This window comes from Pseudopipra pipra, chromosome 21 (genome assembly GCF_036250125.1).
Source record: "Pseudopipra pipra isolate bDixPip1 chromosome 21, bDixPip1.hap1, whole genome shotgun sequence".
In the NCBI taxonomy this organism is placed as follows: Eukaryota; Metazoa; Chordata; class Aves; order Passeriformes; family Pipridae; genus Pseudopipra; species Pseudopipra pipra.
The window spans coordinates 8,678,761-8,700,922 of NC_087569.1; the positions used below are offsets into that span (position 1 = coordinate 8,678,761).

Below are 22,162 nucleotides of genomic sequence, written 5' to 3' on the forward strand. Positions count from 1 at the left end.
GCTTATGTTTTTCACTGCGAGGGTGGTCAAACAGCGTTAACAGAGGTGGTGAATTCTCCATCCTTGGAATTTTTCAGGACGCCGCCCTGAGGGAGCTGCTGCAGCTGCTCCTGCTCTGACAGGGGTTGGACTGGGCAGTCTCCAGAGATCCCTTCCAATCTCCAGAGGTCCCTTCCAACCTCGGCCACTCTGGGAGCCTCCACTTTCCCTGGACTCTAAAAAACCCAAGGGAGTTCATGGCAAAGGAAAATTAAGCGGGTCAGGGCCTGGGTTCAGGGGTCAGGGCAAGGCACAGGGTCTGGAGTCACGTACACGAAAGTATAATAAATCCATGGCATCTCCTTAGCTTTCATCATTTATTCAGGAATGTAAGTACACTTAAGAGGCTTGGCTTACTTGTTAAAAACCCACTGAAGAACGAGAGCAAGAAAATGTCACATGGCTCGTAACACTCTTCAAAAATGCATCAGCCACAGGCCTATAAATATCCAAGGCAAAATGCCAACCTCAGCGGTTTTTAACTCTCCAGTTTTAAGTACCAGAAACAGAATTTGTGCACAGAAACATTACAACTCTCCAACAGTGGACTTTCAGCAGCTCTTAGATCCCAGGGAAATACTTGTTCCTTCATAATCCAGGAGCTGTGACCAAGGTGCTTTTGTGTCTCAGACGAGAACGGGCCGAGCTTTCACTTACACAACTAATTCAATATCTCCTTTTTTGTTGCTTTTCACAATACCAAGTTCTTCCAGGACTTGAATTCTTGAGTGAGAGGGTTTCATACTCATCTCATCCACCTGTGAAATACTCAGTGCTGCCCTGTAAGACAAAACCAAACTATTTACCAAAACAGGGATCAAAGAGGCAGAAAAAGGCTAAAAAGCACATAATGAATGATTTTTGTGAGTGCTCTGTAAATCTCACCCTCATTATACCATCAGCTTTCCTGTGCTACTTCAAATCAGAGCAGTCATTTGCTAATCCAGCCTTAGGGTTAAAGAGACAGAATTCCTGAGTTAAAAACTTGTTTGTTTGTAACCTCAGCCTGCAAGAAATCCACAGCACATTCCAGGGAGGGGTCAGGGCTTGGAGAGGCAGGAGGGGCTGGTGAGGGCAGGGCAGGGCTTGGGGGTCGTGGTTTAGTGTCAGGGCTTTGCTTTTCCAGTCTGGCTGCAGATTCTGAACACTAAAAGGGCCTGGCAGCATGAGTGTGTCAGCAAAACCTCCCTGAACAGACCCAGACCTGGACATCTGTACAGCAAAAACAAAGTGGAAAAAGTCTGAAGAACCTAAAATGCAGCTTTGAAAACGATCAAAGCATTTTTACACAAATGAATTTGGGGGGTTTTGTATAATGGTCTAACACATTGGGGTGTGTACCCAAGCAGGAAGGGTGTAGGGGAGTAAAATCACATTATAAAGTTATAATATGGCAGTGAATGGTTAACTATTTGAGTTTGTTTCATTTCAAACAGGCTGAATGTCTTTAGAGCTCATAAAATTCTTGCTAATGAGTGGGTTTAAGTCTTATTTGTTCTTATTTACTACAAAGTGTTTAAATAACCCCCTGTACAAAGAGTTCAAGTCTGCTAATGTGACAGATCTGATGTGCCTGGGTACAGTCAGAAGCATTTCCTCAGTCAGTGGTTGGAATTGGGATGCTAAAAAATTGGAAATGGAAGATATTTGGTGAAAAACTGGAAACAGAAAATATTTGTTTCTCCAGAAGCTAGGCCAAAGATAGAAAGTGCTTCCATTACCCTTTAATAATCCCTCTAAATGGGTCTAAAGGAAGATTTTCCAGCAAGAAGAAGGAGGGAAGGAAGATACTCCCTCCAAACTATCACTGGATCTGCAGGCCCAGTGAAAAATCATTTAATTTGAGCTCTGGATTGACAAATCTGGTCTCTCAGTGACTATTTAGCTGTGTTTCAAAAACCAAACCAAAGCAAAACAGGAGAATTCCTTCCCATAAGTAGGGATAAATTGATTCAAAAGAGCTGTTTCTATGGTGAGACCATTTCTTCCATACCATAACCAAAGCAGGATGCACTTCAGTCCCATCAACAGTAAGAACTCCCAGAACTGTACACAGAATGTAGCTAAGAGGTCAGGTTCTTACACTAAAATCTGAATTCTTCACATGAAAGCAGGAGTTACTGGTGCTTGAGAGTGAAAACAGTGAATTTACTGTCTTTATTTACAGGCTTCACGAGAAGAAAAGAGTGGGAAGTTTATTTTTTCAGCACTTACCTTTAGCTGAGCCAGGGACTGTAGATCCTGCACAACCTGGCTGGGAACAAACACAGCAGAAGTGTCAGGATTTGTTAGAAATTCTATTTTACACTTTCATTCCTGCACAAGTGGTTACATTTTACCACTGGATAACCGAGGATCTCGCAGCTGTCAACGGGCACAATGGATCAAACACAGTTTCAAGTAAAATTAAGTTTCAAATGGCTCCAGCAGGATTGATATGCAAGTCAGATGAGCCTCTCCAGCTCCCTCCTTTGCATTCCAGTGTGGCTCTGAAAGCACTTCACAGGCAGCAAAGGGAGAGATGGTTTCCCTCTTCCCAGGCAGCCCTGGGAGGCTGACAGCTGTGACAAGCTGAAAGCAGCTCTATCAAACTCTCCTCAGCCAGAAACACAGCACTGATACAAAATTCCCAGGGCCTTTGCAACGTCTTCCCACTTTTTCTGCCTTTCAGGGAACGTCTTGAGAACACAAAGACAACATGGGCTGATCCCCACTGAGCCTTGGTGGCCACAGGACGCAGCTCCAGTGGGATTGTGGCAGCTGGGTGGGAAGTGCTTTAGAATTCAGGATGGGAAGGCAGGAACTGAGAGCATTTCTCAAGGCAGGAGCAGATATTTGCACACAAATACGTTGAGTGAAGCTGCAGGATCCTGGACAGCTTTCATGCAAACCAACCTTGGCAATACAGGGACAGAAAGTGGGGTGTCCTGTGACAGTGGGCAGTGAGAAGGCACAGCAAAAAGACAAGATCAATCAGATAAATACACTCTATTGACCCTCTTTATTATTGTGTTTTTAATATGACACCCAAACCAAATATTTGCAGATAATTATATTGGAATTTTGTGCTTTGAGCTACTTTTCAACAAATCTTAGTTTATATCTGTGTTCTACTGCATTGCAGTTAGAACATACTGTTACTCATATCCCAAAATTTATTTTTTACAGGAAATTAAATTTCTCTCCACGTTGAGATGCCTTGGTTTGGATCAATTACATTCCTTACTCCCACCCAAAGGTTTTTTATCTCATGGATTAATAGAACAAGAGGATCAACAAGAGCAACCAACTGTATCCCTGAAAAGAAACATAAACACATCCCAATGAAAAAATAAGGGGAACAAAGTCTTCCATCAAAGCTAATTTTTCATTTGTGGACAATTAAACTGGAACAATTAAAAAACTTAACCTGTGTACAATAAAAATGAAAGGGTTTGTTAGAAACTTCATCCCATTTCTGAAAAATGCCACTCATTTGAGAGGTATTGAGTCACAAAAGCAGCCCTTCTGAGCCACACTCAGGATCCCTGGTTTCTGGGATGCTGACACTCCGTGCCCTAATTACCTTTCCCACTGATGATTCCATTTCTGTCCCAGTTTGGATGCCCAACTGCTGTGCTGCAGCCTGTTCTTCTGCTGACAGGGGCAACCTCTAGGCAAAAAAAAAAAAGCAAACACAGAGAACTCTGATCCTTGGGTTCCTGAGGTGATGATATTTACAGAAGAACTCAATGTTTATGGAGCCCTTTTCTCAGGGAAACTGGTAGTAGACTCCTACTTTCCTTCAACTGAAAGCAAATTCACAGGCAAAGTATTCCTGAAAAATCAACCATAATCTTCCTTTAGCATCAATACTGTAAATTATTCAAGTAAGATAAATTCTTCAATAAAAAGAACCACTTGAACTTAAAGACTTGCATTTCACCAGAGCAGTTTAATTCATCTCTGGCTTAGGAAATGAACAAAGTAGAAGAAAATCTTTATCTAAAATTCTACATATAACTCAAGAGAGGAGAGTCTTCCACTTTAACAAAATCCAAATACAGAATTATTCTTGGCAGCCTGTCCTTGGAACACGGGGAGATATATTTTCCTTTCTGTGACATAGAAGTACTGTCTTTTAAGTCAGGATACAGTACCTTTTGTCTGTAAAGACTTACCAGCCCCTTATCTAGAGCTGTTGACAGATAAAATACAATCTCAGGGCAGTGTTGTCAGAACATTGATCTAAAGCACCTTATTTGTAAAGGGACAAAATTAATGCTTTCACAACCTCCTCAAAATGTAACAAAGCAGTGTCTGAAGACCACTTAGGAAAATGTGTTCTTGGTTTCTTTAATAGCTAGAGGGGTGTTATCATACTGAGGAAAAACTTACAGTCCCAGTGTGGATGTTCCAATGTGTTGGTTTTAACTTACTCACTTCAGACAGTGAAAAGAACATTTTCCACTTAAAAGCTTTCTTGCCTCTTAAAATCACCTTCACCTCCCATTTTCCATTCCTAAAAGGTGCCAGCGTGGCCCTGGGACACAGCTGTGCCCAAAGGCATTGATTCCTCTGAAACCTCTATGAAATTATTGACACTGCTCAGGTATTACTTCAGCTCCCAGTCTGAGCACTGCTGAGGACTGGGATTTACAGGAAGAGCTTCAATCCTGCAGGAATTTCTCCTGGGAAACCATCTTCTCATCTCCTTCTGTGCAGCAGCTTCCAACCACTCACAGTAAGTAAAGGCTACAAAGTCCCTGTTCATGTCCAGGAGTGAAAACAAAGGGATTCAAAGGAAAAGCCCTACCTCAAGACCAGCTTTTTGCTGTAATTCCTGAACTATCTTCGTTGTGTTCTCCACAGAAGCTTGGATGCCCTTCATGGCCTCTTTCTGCTCCCTGGCAATCCTGTCCATCCGTGTGCACAGCGCTTTGTAACGAGCTCTGGCCACTGAGAGTCCTTCCAGGATAGCAAGGGGATTGTCCTGGGGAGAAGGTAAAAGTACATTTGCACCACACCAGCAAAGAAAATACAATCTGGGTAAATACCAATTAAAAGGGCAGGTGTTGGAGGCACCAAAACAGAACATGAAATGAGGCTTTGCAGTGAAAAGTGTGGCTGTGAGAGTGTTTCTGCTCTACATTTCATTTTTCATAGATGGTGTTAATAAACCAGCATAACTCTGTGGTTCCACATCAAACACAGGAGGAGGAATTTATGTGTTGGAGACCTTTAACAGCTTTTCTGGGATAAATTGGGGATTTCTAACAAAAAATATGATTTTTCTGCTGTATGTTACAATATACTCGGAGACAAGGACTTATTTATAGAATCCTTTACGTGATGTCATTTATTGTTGTCCTCTTCCTCTCATCTCTCCCCCAAATATTAATTTAGTCATTGCTTCTGAGCAGGTTTAAGTTGGATCTGAGAGCTAAAACACACCTTTGCTCTGTCTCTTGAATTTAGGTGTTACCACTACTAATTTCTCAGAGCAGAACACGGGAGAATTTCCCTGTCCCAAGAAACCAAGGGGGTTTTGTTTGAATTCATTCTAGGCCACTTATCTTGATAAATGATGCAGGAAATACTTTATAATAATAACAATAATAAAACCCTAACAACCAGATAAAAGAACAGTCCCATTTGTTACCATCTTCATAGAAAATGCAGTAAAATCTATGCATTTAATCAAAAAAACTGTTAATTATTAACACTACCTCTGGTGGTGTGTCATCAGGAAAACTTTTCATTATTTCATACTCCAGTCTGTGTTGAATCCAGTCCAGATCAGCTTCTGCCTTCTGGAACTAAAACATTTAAGGTCAGGCACAGTGTATTAGAAACCCAAACCTGCAGACAAGCCCCAAACATTTGCCCTTTGTGTGTTTCAGGAAAGCAGAAAACGCTTTTCAAACTTAATATTTTCAAAGTTCTGTTAGCAAAACCACAACCCAGCAGAGATTAAGAGCAAGTGTTCAGGATCCAAAAGTATCACCAGAGGTTCTGTTATTCATTATATCAGGGATGTGTTCTTTCAGCTGGTTTTAATGCCCACAATATATTCTATTATTCCCCAATAAACCAGACTGACTAACAGCTAATAAAACTGATGACATCACTTTTCTCTCCTTGGGATAAATAAGCCACCAGAGACTTATCTAATTGCCTTGTAAACCAGTCTGCTGATAGCATTACTACTTAATTAATTCTAGCCTGTGATTTCAATATCTATTAAAGACTTCCACTGCAAAGAAAGGCAGTTTTCCCAGTTCACAGGCCACTCATTCATTTTTTTACACAATAATTTGGTGATTTTTACAGTCACAGAAGAGACAGTGATGAAAGCAAGTTCAAAATGGTTGTAACTTCCTTAATTTGGTTTTCACTGTTTCTGTTGGGATTAACCCCACAGTGACCATCCCAACTGCTTCAAGGAGTGGCCAGGAATGCCTGTGAGGATCTGGAATCTCAGACAGCCTCAAGGAATAGGGTTTGATCCAGGATACTCTGCAATAAAACCCCCTTTCTGAGGGAGTGGAGATGGGTGATGTTTCACACACCCTCAGTAAATTTTCTAATAATAGCTTAAGAAAAGGAAACTAAATCTGGTGAAGAGCTTGAGCACCTATAAATCAAAGGGAAAAGCTTTCAGCCATAACTCACCATCTGCCCACCAAAACTTCTTCCCACACCTGCCCCAGAAACCAGCCATGATAAAATCCAGGAATAAAATACATTTCATTACACCACACATGTTTAAAGAGTTCAGGAGGGATTTTTTCCTTAACTGCCCAATAATTTCTCTTCTCCTCCACTAAGCAAACAGTTTTAGGTTTTCATTTCCACAGGCAGGTACCCAAAAAAAAAATAGTTTTTTTTTTGCTTTTCTCCAACTCCTTCATTTGATTAATGTTGGGAAAGCAGACAATGGGTACAGGTGGCTTTCAGAATTACCCATGGAACATTCAAATTGATAATTTGAGACTTCCAAAGGACAGGAACCCACCAACACCACGCTACTACTGTGACTCAGGATATGAAAAACTGGGTGTGAAGCTCAAAGCTTATCCATCCCCTGGTTGGAATTTTAAGATCTGTGCTCAATGAAAAGCTTAACCCAGTTCAATATCTCCACTTTTTATTTCATAAATACTTATTTCTCGCTGTTATTTCCAGAAACACACACACACACACCCCTGCAAAAATCCCACCTGGGTCAGAAGCAGTTTATTTGACAACAGTCCCACAGAAAACGCAGGTTTTGAAGTGTAAATTTGTAATTTACTCACGGGGAGGGAGGCTGAAGGTGCTCTGCTCTCAGATGCTTTGACAATACTATTGCACTGCTCGCTGTACAGAACAGTAGTGCAATAAAGTCAGAGCACCTGTTAGCAGCAAAAACTGGGCAGGGATCACCAGCACACTCAAAAAAGGCAATAAAACACCTCAGCTCACACAGTGGTTGCTGTGGATCACGAAGAACTGGGTAATATTCACGTTCACCAAGTCCTAACACACACACACAAAGAGCTCACATATTTGAAGACATTGTTATTATTCTGTTGTTCCACTGACCAAAAGAGGGGGGAAAAAATCCCAAACCACCCAACAAAATGCTCAGCAGAAAATTCGATTTCAAACAATTCTGGTGCTTTTTTTTAACTGGAAACTACAGTTCCAAATGCATTTATTTCTTAGGTTTGCCTCGTAGCGAGCGAAGGTTCGGAGCTGCTGTCAGACAGATGTTCTTAAAACTGCATTACAGGGAATATTTTCTAGATATCAGTTTATTCTTTATAATCTGCAGGTGCTGAATCACTTTAAAATGTACTTAAACACTTATTTCTCAGCTCTGTGGATGTACATTATCCCTGGGGTTGCCACCTGGGTGCGAGAGCACCATCACTGTGGGGGTGTATTTCAGAAATCTAAATGAAAGGGCTTTTTTTTTTAACTTCATATTGAAAGTTTGAGAACTCTCAGGGTTTGGAGGTGCTGAGATCCTCAACAACAAAATGCAAAGAAACCTGGGAATGGAGCAGAGAAGAACTAGGAATGCTGGACAGTGTTCTTTGCTCCTTGCAGGGCGCTCAGAAAACTCAAAACTATTTTGCAGCTGTTTTGCAAATCCCCTCCTGGTCTCAGGCAGCGACTTTGGACGTGTGACTGTAGCAAAAGTGAGAACATAACGTAGACAGCATTGCTGGCCAATGCCCTTTTAACATTGCACTGCTTTTTGTGCATGATCACTAGTAGTACAACATAAAAAGGGCACTGGACAGACACCACTCCAGGAAAAAAAGCAGGTCCACAGTACCAAAAATCCAGTGACAGAACCTGTCCAACCTGGCCTTGACTTATTTAAATTGGGAGCTTTATGATTTCTGTAATTAATCTGATGCTGTAGATGTGATGGTGGCACTGAACCATGGATTACCTGGGATTTTCATACACACTGTTCTGTTGAAACCCCCCCTAATTAGTTTATCCCGGGTTCCACGAGACTTAAAATGAAGCTTCCCATGAAATTCGTGTCAAAACCTCGGGGGAAATAAGTGTTTTATCACAACATTGTGGAGAGGGCTGAGCTCAGGGGAAATCCAGGAAGGAGAAACAATTAGCAGAAGGAAAAGCAAAAGAGACACAAAGCTGGGATTTGTGAAACTGTTCCGAATTCCACCACCAGGTGTAAAACACCCTCTTAACTTTCAGGGAGCCAAAAGACACCTCTGTGACTATTTACGTGTCAGAGTCACTTGAAAGTAAGACTTTCAATAAAACACATATTTAAACCATATTAACTAAATAACAATCAATAAATAATAAATAAATAAAGCATACGACCCAAGCGCCTCTAAACGTATTTCTGAATTATTACTTCTAAACTTGGCTTAAAAAGAAAAAGAAAAAAAAGAATTCTAAGAGAAAAGATATGGGGAGACCGAGGGAGAATCTTTAATGTAAAAAAAGATCAGAGAGAAGCAAGGTCGAGGTTTTAGGGATGCCACAAGGAACTCGGCTGGTCGGGGACAGCTTTCCAGCGCCTCTCGTCAGGGAAGCACAGCACAGCTTTTTTCTGGGAGGTTATTTTTTGCGCTTTTTTCCCACTTTTCCAGAAGCGGGGCAGACAGGGAGGCGACCATTCCATGAGGGAGAGTTCGGAGTCCAAGGCTGGGAAAACTCCTGGAACCGGAGCTGGGAAAGAAGGGGGCCCAGCCCACCCACCTCCTCCCCCCGTACTCAAAATGGTCCAGCCCAGGTGAGCGCTCCACCCTCTCCCCCCGCCGGGACGAAATGGACTCGCCCCCCCGCGCCCCGCTGTGCCCCGCGTTCTCCCCCCCCCCCCCCATTCCCGCACGTGGTGCGGCCCGGCCGCGTCCCCCGCGCAGTGGGCGCGCCCGCCCCCCCCCAGGTGCGCGGGAATGGCCGCGCCCTGCCCCGCGCCGAGCGCGGCGCAGGCCCCGCCCCGCGGGGGGGGCCGCGCAATGGACCGGCCCGGCCGAACCCGCCTGACCCGGACGCGCCCGCCGGGCGCCCAGCCGAGGGCGGCGCGGGCCGCGCTCAGGGCCCGGATGCGGAGCGGCGGGCGCGGCTGAGCGGCCGCTCTTCCTCGTCGCGCCGCGCCCGTGCTCTCCCCGCCTTCCCCTCCCTTCCTCCTGTCCGCGGAGGCCCCGCGCCCCGCGAGGCGCCGCCGGCGGGCGGCCCTGCGGCGCGGGCGGCCCCGAGCGCGGCCGCCGCCCGCCCTCACCATGGCCTCGAGCCTGGCGACCGCCGTCTCCATGTTGAATAGTTGACATTCCTCAGGCGGCGGCGGGGAGATCCCCACCCCCCGCGCGGCGCACGGGAGAGCCGCCGCCGCCCATTGGCCAGCTGTCACTCGCCGCGCGCCCCCCATTGGCCCGCGGCGCGCCGAGCGCGCTCGCCATTGGCCCGGCGGGAATGTAAACCCGCTCCGAGGTACGGCGGCGCTGATTGGCCCGGAGTGGGCTCCGGGCGATGATTGGCCGGGGCGGGGCGCGCGCCGCTGGCTGGGCGGGCCCTGGTCACCCCCCCCAAGCTTCACACCCGGTCCCTTCGGTGCCCCCAGCGGGGCTGCTGTTACGTCTCGTTCACCCCACCGGCCTCCCCCGGCCGAGCGCTGCCCGCAGCTGATTGTCGGCGCCAGATCCGTTCGCCCAATGGCGGTGCCCGGGACGGGGCGGGGGCAGCGCCGGCCCCGCTCCGGTGAAGCGCGCGGGATGGGGCGGGGGGGGGGGGCCCTCAGCGCGGCGGCCAATCAGCGCGCGGCTTACACTCGCCGCGTGGGGGCCGCGGCTGAGAGCGACGCTACCATTGGCTGAGCGCGCCGCCGGGATCGGTTTGAATCGGCGGCGGCAGCGGCCGGGGTGGGGGGGGGACGGGGCGGCCTCGGGACACCTCCGGGACACCTCCCGATTCCAGGAACACCCCCCGGATCCTGGGGGGCACAAGGGACACCCCCGGGCTGCTGATACACCCCCTGGCACCGGGGACACCCCCACAGGTCTGTGTGGGAGGAGCCCCCGCGCCTCGGTGCGGGGTCACCGGTGAGGGACCGACCGGGCCCGTCCCGGGGCCTCGTCTTCGTGTCTTCTGCCTCCGTTCTCCACAAGCGTCGTTTTGCCGAAATTCAGGGTTTGTCGCTTCAGGATAAAGAAAAACTGGGTATAATTAATATATCGATAATTTTAATGTTTAGATTTATTATAGCTATGTACTTGTTATAGCTATATTTATAATTTATTATAGCTATATGTTACTATTTAACATAGCTATATATTTCTATTTACTATAGCTATAAATATATTTTTTCTAATTATTTATAATAATTATATTTCTTTATAATATTTACTTCTTACATAAATAGGGGGAAAGAAGCCCATTATGAAATGGTGCTTTTTTTGTTCACTACTCGGGTACAAAGACATCCCTGTGGCTCATGAGAACTTAAGGATATATTTTTTTATCAGCATTATGTGATGCTTGCAGCAAGGCAGCTGTGAATAACCTCTGCCTGGATGTCTGGGGTGCTGCCCACGTTATTCTCTTGGGTGGCAGCTCTGCCCCAGTGTGTAATTTGGTCTCTGGACATTCATTTTAAATGTGTCTTTTATAACAGCAATGGCAAAGCGTAAGAGATGCAGGCAAAAAAGGAGAGCCCGAGGAAGATTTCACCTGAAACAAAAGAGAGATGCTGCAAAGCCCCAGGGCTCAGTTTGTCCTTCCCCAGGGTAAGAGGCTCAGCTTGACCTTTGGCTTTTCACCCAATTCCTGGATTTTGTTGTTTTGCTCCCAATTCTTCATGGAACTGAGGGAATAGAATTGTGTTTGGAGCCTGTCTCCATCCTGGCAGGGGTGCTGTGGAATAACTTTATCTCATGAATCATCTTGAGCACTTACAAGGGGAAACAGCCTCAGGTTGTGCCAGGGGAGTTTCAGGTTGGATATTAGGAAAAGCTTCTTCACTGGTTTGGCACCAGAACAGGTTTCCCATGGAAGTGGTGGAGTCACCATCCCTGGAAGTGTTCAGCTGACAAGCAGACATGGCACTTTGTGATGTGGTTTGGTGTTACTCAGTTGAAGGTTGGACATGATGATCTTGGAGGTCTTTTCCAACCTCAGTGATTCCATGACTAACTTTAATAACCAGGAAAGGCAATTTGAATGAAAACAGATTTCAAATATTGTTGCCCACCCTCCCCTTTTATTGAAATGTATCTTGGCCTCTCCTGGTTTCTCTGGTCACATTTACTCTCTTGTTACCTGCCATTCCTGCTTGTAATTTCCAGATGATTAGTCACAATTAACTTTATTAGAGGCCGAAATGATAAATATAATTCTGGCCTCACTCTGAAATGTTCTGTTGCAGGTCACCAGTTGATCTCCCTCTGAACCCAACACCTGTCCCAGGGTGCTCCCTCTGGCCATCAGCCTTGCCCAGCATAAAAGATGTGGTAAAACCCTTGGAATCAGCAGCAAAAAATGTGATAAAACCTTTGGAATCAGCAGCAAAAAATGTGATAAAACCCTTGGAATCAGCAGCATCATTTCTGTATTGGTGGGGCCAGAACAAAATTGCACAGGTACAGTTTGTGTTTCTCCATTTTTAGCCATGTGTGAGGTGGTTCTTTGTGCTCAGACACAGGATACACGGGGAGATTTGAGAGCTGAGCTGTACATTTAGTTACCTAAAGTGTATTTATTGAAACATTGAAACAGTGTATTGAAACATGTAAAGTATGTTTAGTGTTTACTGTTGAAGGAATGAATAATGAGATGTGCCAAGACATTAAATCCTAGAATCCTAGAATATCCTGTGTTGGAAGGGACTCACAAGGATCATCCAAGTCCAACTCCTTGGACAGTCCCAAGAATCCCACCATGTGCCCACTGCATATGTGCAGTTGTAGGTTTTTTATTGGAATATCAGCAGGATTTAAAGTGACAAAGGCTGTGGATTTTCTTTCATAGCATAGAAATGATTGTTTGAGCTTTTCAGGTCAAATGTGAATTTTACTTTAGAATTCCTAGATGAAGTTAAAGTTCTTTTAGAAAGTCACTCCTTGGGTTCCTGTCAGGGAACTATTTGATGAAATTTTGTATCTTCCTGTTGTGCTTTTCCATGGACTGCAATAAGACCTTGCCATAGAACTCTCCATAGTAATCCCAGGCATGTCTCTGGAAACAGAACCTGCTGGTGAAAACACTAATGTGCTTTCTTTTTATGCTCAGAGTTTTAGGGTGGTTAAAGACACCGTATTTCCGTCACAAATCTACTTAAGGGAACTTAATGCTTTGAGAGAGCAGCTGGAAAAGTTGGAAAGTGAATTTTCCAAGCTCCAAGAAACACTCCAGGTCAGTGGCAGTCCCGGTGGGGCAGGGTAACGTTTCTCTGTGTGGGTGTGTAAGGAACTGTGCTCAGTGCAGAAGATCTGAAATCTGAAGGGTTCTCACAGGGCATTCCTGCATTCAGTGTTGCTGAACTGCAGTCTCCTCACAGCCAGAGGGAACTGGTGTGCTGATGAGCCTCCTGAAAGGCTCTTGTGCCTGTACAGATCAACTTCAGCCAGAACCTTTGTTCTCTAAAATTCCATCTCCTTTTGCCAGTGGATTTAATGTCCTCTTGTTTATTTATGTCGTTTTTCAGGTGAACGGAACTGCAGCTTTGTCTCCAGAAAATCCTCTTTGCCAAAGGTGTCACAAACCAGTCCTGGGTGCTCCTGTACAGACACAGATGGACCTGCTGGCATCAGTGCCTGCTCCTCCTCCTCCACCTCCTCCACCTCCTCCTCCTCCTCCCCCTCCTCCTCCCCCACCACCACTGCCCCCACCAAAACTGCCCCCAGCACCTCTCCTCCTCAAACGGGGCACTGGCTCCAAAGCACTTCTGGTAAGGACTCAGAAGGCTCCTCTGTTTTTTCCCTGGTGCCTGGGTTCTTTGGGCCTGGACCCATGGGGAATGTGTGTGTTTGTGAACAGTCACACCTGGCAATCCTGATTCCCCTTCCAACCCCCTTTGTTTTCAGGCACCAGCAGTGAAGAAGGACGGGCCGATGCACATCACGCTCAAAGACCTCCTGAATGTCAAGCTGAAGAAGACAAACAGCAACCTGAGAATGGACAAGGTAGGCTGGAGGGGACAGGGATAACCAGGTGACAGTGCACTGAGGCAAACTCCACCCTGGAAATGGTGCCTTTCCTGCAGTGCTTGTCTTAGCCCACCATAGAATTTTTTCAGTGAATTAGTTCTTCTCTTCCAAAGTTTCAAGTGACCATTCTAATTCTGCACCTGGGCATTTGAAGGGAAGAGATGAAAAGACCAACTCCAACCTCTGGCACGCAGGACAGTTCTGATTTTACATTAAGGCCATGGAGCTTTGCTGTAGATTTATGTCTGTTATCAGTAGGTTTTGGGCTTTTTTTGCCCAGCCAAAATATTGTTTGCAGAAGTGTTTGGGGGGGTTTTGTTTTTAATAGATCTGTTTTTATCCAAGGCACGTTCAAATCTTAATAATTCAAAAAAAGCATAAAAGCCATAAACCACAGAAGTCTTTCAGAGTATAAGTATTGAATAGATTTGAAGTTAGTTTTATTTGTGGTGACATTTCTTTCCTTGCTTTAGGCAGAATCACCAGGGAAGCCACGCAGGGCATTAATTACAGTCTCAGATCTACAGAGTATTAGTTTGAGACCTAAATCCAAGCCATCAGCTCACGTCACAAATTCCTTAATGTAAGATCCTTTCTTCCTTTCTTTGATACTAGATTTTTCTGTTTAAAACAGTGATTACAGAGTGGAAAATATTTTATTTGTTTTGTTCTATTAGTACTCCCCCTAAAAATCAGATTGATCTTCGGAAACATCTGAAGAAAGTCAATATACAAAGGTAAGTTCCTTCCTGTTCTCTGGATTCTTTTCTTTTTTTTTAATCTAGAAAAAAAATAGAGAACTAATAATAATTCCCCTTGTGTCCAATCTTTCCAGAAGTCCTGGTGGCACTCCTCTAAATAGTAAAGAAAACATTGAATGTGGCTCTGGGTTGACACCAATAATGACACAGGCACTGCGACGCAAATTCCAGGCAAGTCACTCTCTCTCTCTTTTGGAACAATAAATTGGCTTTAAAATCCAGAGAATTTCCTACTGATTTTTCCCTACCGTGCAGTCCATATGACTTTGAAATTCATAGTTCTACTTTGCAGAAGAACAAAATCTGAGGGTTAATAATGTCTTTTATTTTAACAACTTGCTCTGGTTGTTTTGTGGTGTCAGCTGAGAATTGCACTGTTTTATCTCAGTCACAATTAGTTCAGATATCCAAGTTCTGACCCTTCCCTTCTTTTGACAGATGGCTCATCCGAAGAGTCCCTCCCCTGCCCGGTTAAGTGCTGCAAACAGCTTTGATGAAAAGTAAAAAGGAAAGTAGGTTTATGGAACAATGTATTTGTCATTTGTTGTTGGGATTTGAATTGGATTTCCCTTTTGAATCCCATTTTTATCACGCTCAGGCACATGTATTTTTAAGTGCACACGAGAACAGGATATTATGGAAACCCTGTTAAGCAGATTTTACTTTTTATATTTCGTAATGTCTCAGTTTCTATAATGTCTCAATTTGGTTGCATCTTCATTCTTAATGGAAACAAAGCATGAAATTTCCCAAGTCCTTTGACCACTGGCTGCTGCTGAAGCAGGGACTATTATGCTTCTGACACTGGTGCTGCTTGTCATACAAATACCTATGTGTTTGATGAAATTCAGTATTGTTTATACATCTTTTATATATATATATTTTTTTAAACAAAAACTAACTATACGGTAACTGTACAGCTTCAAAGAAAAGCAACAGTTTAATGCACTAATATTATTAAATGGAAAAGCTGCAGGAGTTAACAACCAGCTGGGTTCTGTGGCTACAAATATACAAGGCAATTGCACTGTGTATTGCTTCTGGCTGGGGTCAGATCACTGTTAAAGGCTGAACTGATTAAAGGCAAAGTAACTCAAAGACTCCTTCAAAGTCAAGTTTAAGAGCTGGGGGGGTGGAGAGATGTGCCTGTGCTGTGACCCAGGTCAGGACACGGGCTGGCGATGGGATGCGAGTCCCGCCGTCCCTGCATCCCGGTCTGGGGGAGCGCCCCCCGCATCCCGCCCCGCGCTCGCTGGGGACCAGAGCTGTCCAGGGTGGACGCTGTGCTGTCCAACCCTCCGTGTCCCCCTCTCCCGCTGTCTCCACCCCGTTCTCCGCCGTTCCCTCCCCGAACCGCAGCCCCGGGGCGGGGCCGCCCATGCGCGGGGCCGGGAGCGGGGCCGGGGCTCCGCCGCTTCCGGGCGGGAGCAGGGCTGGATCCGGGGGATGCCGCTGCCGGGCGGTGCCCCCGGGGCCATGGGCTCGGCCGTGGGGCCCATGAGCCTGCGGGACCTGCTGCTGGCGGCCGAGGCGGGCGGCGCGGCGGGCGGCGAGGAGGAGGTGTGCGTGGTGGGCATCTTCGGCAAGACGGCGCTGCAGCTCTGCTCCGAGAAGGAGGCCCTGGTGAGCACCGTGTGCGACCGGCAGGTCTTCCCGCTGTTCCCCGAGGAGGATCCCGAGCCGGCGGACGGCGCGGCGGGGTCCGAGGGTGACCCGGCGAGCAAGGACTACAACCAGCTGCAGGCGTACTACAGCCAGGAGAGCCGCGTGCTGTACCTGGTGCTCACCTCCATCTGCGACACGCCCCAGCTGCTCCGCGCCTGCGGGGACCTCACCGCGGCCGAGAACAGGGAGGCTGGGCCCGGACACCCCTCGGGAGGCCCGGCCCCGCTGCCCCACGCCGAGGCCCACGAGTTCTGGAAGCACCAGGAGAAGCTGCACTGCCTGAGCCTCCTCTACCTGTTCTCCGTGTGCCACATCCTGCTGCTGGTGCATCCCACCTGCTCCTTCGACATCACCTACGACCGCGTGTTCAGGGCGCTGGACGGGCTGCGGCAGAAGGTGCTGCCCTCCCTCAAGGCTGCCATCAAGGACTGCCCGGTGGGCAAGGAGTGGAAGCTCAACTGCAGGCCGTGCCCTCCGCGCCTCCTCTTCCTCTTCCAGCTCAACGGGGCTCTGAAGGTGGATCCCCTCCCCAGCAGGGGCCAGGACCCCTGCAGTCACCTGGAAAAGCCACCCCCCAAGAAGCACTCCCCCAAGAGGAGGCTGCAGCACGCTCTGGAGGATCAGATCTACCGCATCTTCCGCAAGAGCAGGGTGCTCACCAACCAGAGCATCAACTGCCTGTTCACCGTGCCTGCCAACCAGGCTTTTGTGTACATCGTGGCTGGGGGGCCCCAGGATGGAGATGACCCGGTGGCCATGCTTCTCGACCAGCTCAGGAGCAACTGCACCATGAGGGAGACGGACTCGCTGCTGACTCCCACGCTGTCGGGGCCCAGGAGGTACCAGATGATGCGGCACGGCCGGCAGCAGCTCTCCTTCCACGCAGAGAGCAGCAGCTCCAGCTCCAGCTCCTCTGGGCAGCTCGTGGACTGCACCCTCAAGGAGTTCTTGTGGCAGCACGTGGAGCTGGTGCTCAGCAAGAAGGGCTTCGATGACAGCGTGGGGAGGAACCCGCAGCCCTCCCACTTTGAGCTCCCGACCTACCAGAAGTGGGTCGCTGCAGCTTTGAAACTGTACGAGGTGACCATCGAGGGCAAAGACGACGACCCCACCTCTGGGGAGCTGAGCTCCAAGATCATGAGCAGCATCAAAGTCTTGGAAGGCTATTTAGACATAGACACCAAGTTCTCAGAAAACCGTTGCCAGAAGGCTCTGCCCATGGCCCACAGCGCCTACCAGTCCAACCTGCCCCACAATTACACCATGACGGTGCACAAGAACCAGCTGGCCCAGGCTCTGCGGGTGTACAGCCAGCACGCCCGGGGCCCGGCCTTCCACAAGTACGCCATGCAGCTCAACGAGGACTGCTACAAGTTCTGGAGCAACGGGCACCAGCTCTGCGAGGAGCGGAGCCTGACGGACCAGCACTGCGTGCACAAGTTCCATCTGCTCCCAAAAGCAGGTAGAGATGCTCACTTGTGGTTGGGTTTCGTGGTTTAGTTCTGTATCTGCTTTAAAAAGGCTGAAACACCGACTCTGGCACGTTAAGGAAGGTGAAAGTTTGTAGCTTGCATGTGGCACTGAGTGCTCTGGACTAGTTGCAAGGTGGTGGTGGGACAAAGGTTGGACTCGGTGATCTCAGAGGTCTTTTCCAACCTCAGTGATTCCGTGATCATCTTTGTACAGTGGGATTATAGCAGAGCTGTTGTGTAGGTTTCCCTTATGTTGAATAATGCTTGGGAGCCAAACATTAGGAAATTAATGACATTTGGGAGCCATACAGTCCACTGTCAGTGGTAACTTTGATTTTAGTAGTAACTAATTTTAGCAACTCTAAATTAGTGGTCACTCTAGTTTTAGTAACTCTAATTTTAGTGGTCACTGTGATTTTTGTCTTGCTAATTAGAAGCATCACACTGAAGTCCTTCTAATAAGAGGTGTGTAAGAGAACAAACTTTCTCTAGGAAGCAATAAGTGCCTCCCTTTGTTTTAAATAACTTGGTTGATGGCAATCAAGGAGTCAAACTGTCTGATATGTGTTTATTGCAGGCAGAAGAACTTTGAGCCTTTTAGGAAGAAGTTGTAAAAACAAGATTCAGTTCAGTGGTATAACCTCCACTGGAACTTTGTGTTAAAAGGGGGAAAGGGAGGAATTGCTTGACAAACTGCTGGCAAATCATTTTGTGTGTGTGTATTAACAAGGAGGAAGCAGAGGGTGAAGGGAATTAATCTCTAGAAATGGTGAGCAATTTACCCAGGGTTTGATTGATTTTTTGCTTTTAGGGGAAAAGCCAGAAGCAGACAGAAATCCTCCCATCCTGTACCACAACAGCCGGGCTCGCTCCACTGGGGCCTGCAACTGTGGAAGGAAACAAGCTCCTCGGGAGGACCCCTTTGATATCAAAGCAGCTAATTATGACTTTTACCAGGTAACTGTAGGTCTGTTGTTGCTTTTGTTTCATCAGCAGAGTCTGTATTCTGAAGAGACCACGAGTTTCCTCTTAACCTTTTCACCTTGTTGCTTGGGGAAGATGTTTCTGGGAGCAGAAATTGTCTGAGCAGAGTGGGCAGTTCCAGTCCTCACCAGTGCACACTCACAGGAGCACCTGTTTGCACACCTATTTACACTTTGAGTGTGTTGGTTCATGTGGATTTTAAATAATCAGGGCTGTGGGTCACTGTTTTGGTTCTCACATAGCTCAAACCTCTTGAATCTTATTTGTAGCTGCTGAATGTTGTGGCTTTGAGCTCCCTGATTTCAGGGGTGAGAAAATGTTAACCACATTTTCTTTCTCGTAGCTACTGGAAGAAAAGTGCTGTGGGAAACTGGAGCACATCAACTTTCCCATATTTCAGCCGAGCACACCTGATCCGGCGCCTGCTCGGGATGAGTCCTCGCCTGCCCCTCCAGAGGGCGAGATTGAGAAACTTAAAGAGAAGGAACCTCAGACTCAGGGAGAGAGCACAGGCCTGAGCTTAGCCCTCAGCCTGGGCCAGTCCACGGGCAGCCTGGGCACTTACCCCCCCGATGCCCAGGGTGGAGGGGACAATGCAGAGAGTCACGGCCAGAGCGGGGACTCCAAAAGTGAGAAGAGGCCGAGCCTGGTGGATCGCCAGGCGTCCACTGTCGAGTACCTCCCCGGGATGCTCCATTCCAACTGCCCCAAAGGCCTCCTGCCCAAGTTCTCCAGCTGGTCACTGGTTAAGCTGGGGCCTGCTAAGGCTTATAACTTCCACACTGGCTTAGATCAACAAGGCTTTATCCCGGGAACAAACTATTTGATGCCTTGGGACATCGTCATCAGGACGAGAACCGAAGATGAAGGAGACTTGGATACCAATTCCTGGCCTGCACCCAACAAGGCTGTTCCTGGAAAAAGGAGCGCGGTCGTGATGGGAAGAGGGAGGCGGAGAGACGACATCGCCCGAGCTTTCGTGGGGTTTGAGTACGAAGACGCCCGCGGGAGGAGGTTCATGTGTTCGGGGCCCGATAAAGTCATGAAGGTGATGGGAGGGGGGCCAAAGGAATCTGCCATCAAAGCCCTCAATTCCGACATGCCCCTGTACATCCTGTCCTCCACCCAGGGGCGAGGCCTCAAACCACACTACGCCCAGTTCATGAGGCTCTTTGTGGTGGTTCCTGATGCTCCGCTGCAGATCACGTTAACGCCTCAGGTAAGGAGGGAAGAGGGAATCTGGGAACAGCAGAGGCAGGGGAGGCTGTGGCAGCATTGATGCAGGACTGGAAGGCGTGAGGGTGGCAGGGAAACGGTGTCAAGAAACTCCAACTCAAACCAACTTCAGCCAAGTTCTCTAAGGCAGTAAAGACCAAAATTATCTGGCTTATGCCAGCTTTATATTTTGCATGAAGTAAGTTTAAAGAAGTGTTTTATCAAAGATGAGTTGTTGGCATTCCCTACTGTAACGATGGCTTTTTTTAAAAAAAGAAGATAACAAGTGAGTAATGGCTGTGTAAGGATGAATTTATCATTTTAAATGTCATGGAGAAAAAGCAGTGACTCATGGCTGAAATTAATTATTATTAGTGACAGTTTGAATTCGGGAGGTGAAAAAGTGTTGGGGTTTTTTTTAACTGGAGATTTTCTCACTGTTTTCAAATGCGTATTTAAAACATGGAGAAAAACTCCACTTGCACTTTTTTACTGTTTAAGGTAGTAATGATGTTTGATTACCTACTCACGTTTCCTTTTGATTTTAGGTTCAGCCAGGGCCACCACCCTGTCCTATATTTTACCCTGAGAAGCAGGAAATTACCCTTCCCTCTGATGGACTGTGGGTGCTCAGGTTTCCTTACGCCTACGTGACGGAACGTGGACCCTGCTTTCCTCCCAAAGAAAGCCAACAGTTAATGAGCTACAAAGTTCTCCGGGGAATACTGAAAGCAGTTACACAGTAAGAGTTGTCCTGGTAGATTTGGTTTAGGTTAAGAAGACCCATCTTCAATCCAATTCCTGGATTTTGGTTCGTGTTGCCCGAGAGGTGTCACTGCGATCGTGTGAAGCCCCACTGTATCTCACTGGAACACAGACTGAAAATAAAGTCTGATAGCAAAGCAGAAAAAGGAATCTGAGACGTGTAAATTTTCCATTTATTAAGTTTTCATATGTAAAAAATAAATGCTGGTTTTCATAAAGTACTGATCCTGTATTACTAGATGTTTTGATGATAGTGCTTTTCCCCATCCTAAATACTTAGGGATGTTTAAAAATTAGCATTGCCTGAAATCAAGAGCTTCCTGTGTCATATTGAGTCAATGATGAGCAGAATTTTTCTCTTCTTCTAAACAAGCTATTTGTATGCAGGCAATAGATGCTTTTAATGTGATAATGGGAGAAATAATTTGTCTTTAAAAAAAGGTACTGCAGTTCTGATGTGTACTAACAGCCAGAAACCACTTACCTATATCAAGTTGAAATATCTTGCACTATTTGTATTCATCAATTAGATTTTGTTAAAAGGCCAACTTAATTTCATATTTTGGATTAACAGATCTCTTTGGAAACTGAACCTGCTTGTAAATTTTTGGAAAATGCAGAGGTAAATAAGCTGGTTCTCTATAAAAAACTGCAGCTTAATCGTCTCTATAGCCTGACTTGTAGTGATTAAACAGACTTTTGGTTGCTAAAAGGATGGGTTTGGTCCAGTTTGAACCTCAAACTGAGGAAGTTTGGTTAATTGTAGAACACTACATGATGTATTGAAGGGTAACTTAAATCCTGTGAACGTCACTGTGGCTGTTGGTGCCAAAAAATTAGCCACAGTAAATCAGCTTGTAACTTTTGCCGAGGTAAAATGTACTAGCGACAGCGCCTGTGTGCTGAGACCTAATTTAATTTCTAGAATATTTGTTTCTAATTAGCATGTGCACAAAATTTAATTTGCCAGTTTGCTATAGTACAATAATTATACTGCATGACCGGATTCGAGACCTGGTTTCTGCTTGGAAGATGACATCTCTGAGGGGCTGGGTGTGGGAAATGCATCCCTTCGTTTGGAATATGGCATCTCTGAGGGGTTGGGTGGAGAAAATGCATCCCTCCCACTCAGAATATGACATATTTGAGGGGCTGGGTGTGGGAAATGCATCCCTCCCGTTAGGACTGTGACATTAGGGGCTGAACTAGATGATGTTTAGAGATCCCTTCCTGCCCAAACCATTCTATGATTCCATGATCTCTGAGGGGCTGGGTGAGGGAATCGTATCCTTCACATTCTGAATAGGACAACTCTGAGGGGCTGGGTTGGGAAAACCCATCCCTCCCGTTCAGAATACATTAGGGGTTGGGCTGGATGATCTGTGAAGGTTCCTTCCAACCCAAACCGTTCTATGATTCCGTGATTTCTGAGGGGCTGGGTGGGGAAAGCGCACCCCTCCTGCCTGGAATATGACATCTCTGAGAGACTGGGGTGGGGAAAAACACATCCCTCCTGTTTGGAATAAAACATCCTTGAGGGGCTGGGCGTGGGAAATGCATCCCTCCCGTTGGGAATACATTAGGGGTTGGACTAGATGATGTT

At 46.7% G+C, this 22,162-nt stretch overlaps 3 protein-coding genes across 9 annotated transcripts; 2 read left to right on the forward strand and 1 right to left on the reverse strand.

Annotated features, from left to right (window-relative positions):
• Window positions 1–342: 342 nt before the first annotated feature.
• Window positions 343–9,940, reverse strand: SKA2 (spindle and kinetochore associated complex subunit 2). 4 transcript variants are annotated; one of them, XM_064677999.1, is made up of 6 exons: window positions 9,779–9,926; window positions 5,748–5,837; window positions 4,835–5,011; window positions 3,605–3,691; window positions 2,254–2,293; window positions 343–819 (listed from the first exon to the last, which is right to left on the reverse strand). In XM_064677999.1, the coding sequence occupies exons 1-6, from the start codon at window positions 9,923–9,925 to the stop codon at window positions 809–811; spliced, it is 552 nt and encodes a 183-aa protein (XP_064534069.1). In that variant the 5' UTR covers window position 9,926; the 3' UTR covers window positions 343–808. The 4 variants fall into 4 exon arrangements, with proteins under 4 accessions (XP_064534069.1, XP_064534068.1, XP_064534070.1 ...); XM_064677998.1 differs by having other exon boundaries at window positions 657–819; window positions 2,254–2,289; window positions 9,779–9,940; XM_064678000.1 differs by lacking the exon at window positions 3,605–3,691 and having other exon boundaries at window positions 657–819; window positions 2,254–2,289; window positions 9,779–9,940.
• On the forward strand, window positions 9,267–14,987 carry PRR11 (proline rich 11). 4 transcript variants are annotated; one of them, XM_064677995.1, is made up of 11 exons: window positions 10,594–10,713; window positions 11,168–11,279; window positions 11,918–12,042; window positions 12,076–12,131; window positions 12,781–12,903; window positions 13,196–13,438; window positions 13,575–13,673; window positions 14,171–14,280; window positions 14,375–14,434; window positions 14,533–14,629; window positions 14,897–14,987. In XM_064677995.1, exons 2-11 carry the CDS (start codon window positions 11,170–11,172, stop codon window positions 14,960–14,962), a joined length of 1,089 nt encoding a protein of 362 aa, XP_064534065.1. In that variant the 5' UTR covers window positions 10,594–10,713; window positions 11,168–11,169; the 3' UTR covers window positions 14,963–14,987. The 4 variants fall into 4 exon arrangements, with proteins under 4 accessions (XP_064534064.1, XP_064534063.1, XP_064534066.1 ...); XM_064677994.1 differs by lacking the exon at window positions 10,594–10,713 and adding an exon at window positions 9,267–9,289 and having other exon boundaries at window positions 11,918–12,131; XM_064677993.1 differs by having other exon boundaries at window positions 10,418–10,713; window positions 11,918–12,131.
• Window positions 14,988–15,517: 530 nt separating this feature from the next.
• Window positions 15,518–20,780, forward strand: SMG8 (SMG8 nonsense mediated mRNA decay factor). The gene is made up of 4 exons (XM_064677988.1): window positions 15,518–17,585; window positions 18,407–18,552; window positions 18,923–19,798; window positions 20,343–20,780. The coding sequence occupies exons 1-4, from the start codon at window positions 15,599–15,601 to the stop codon at window positions 20,538–20,540; spliced, it is 3,207 nt and encodes a 1,068-aa protein (XP_064534058.1). The 5' UTR covers window positions 15,518–15,598; the 3' UTR covers window positions 20,541–20,780.
• Window positions 20,781–22,162: the final 1,382 nt, after the last annotated feature.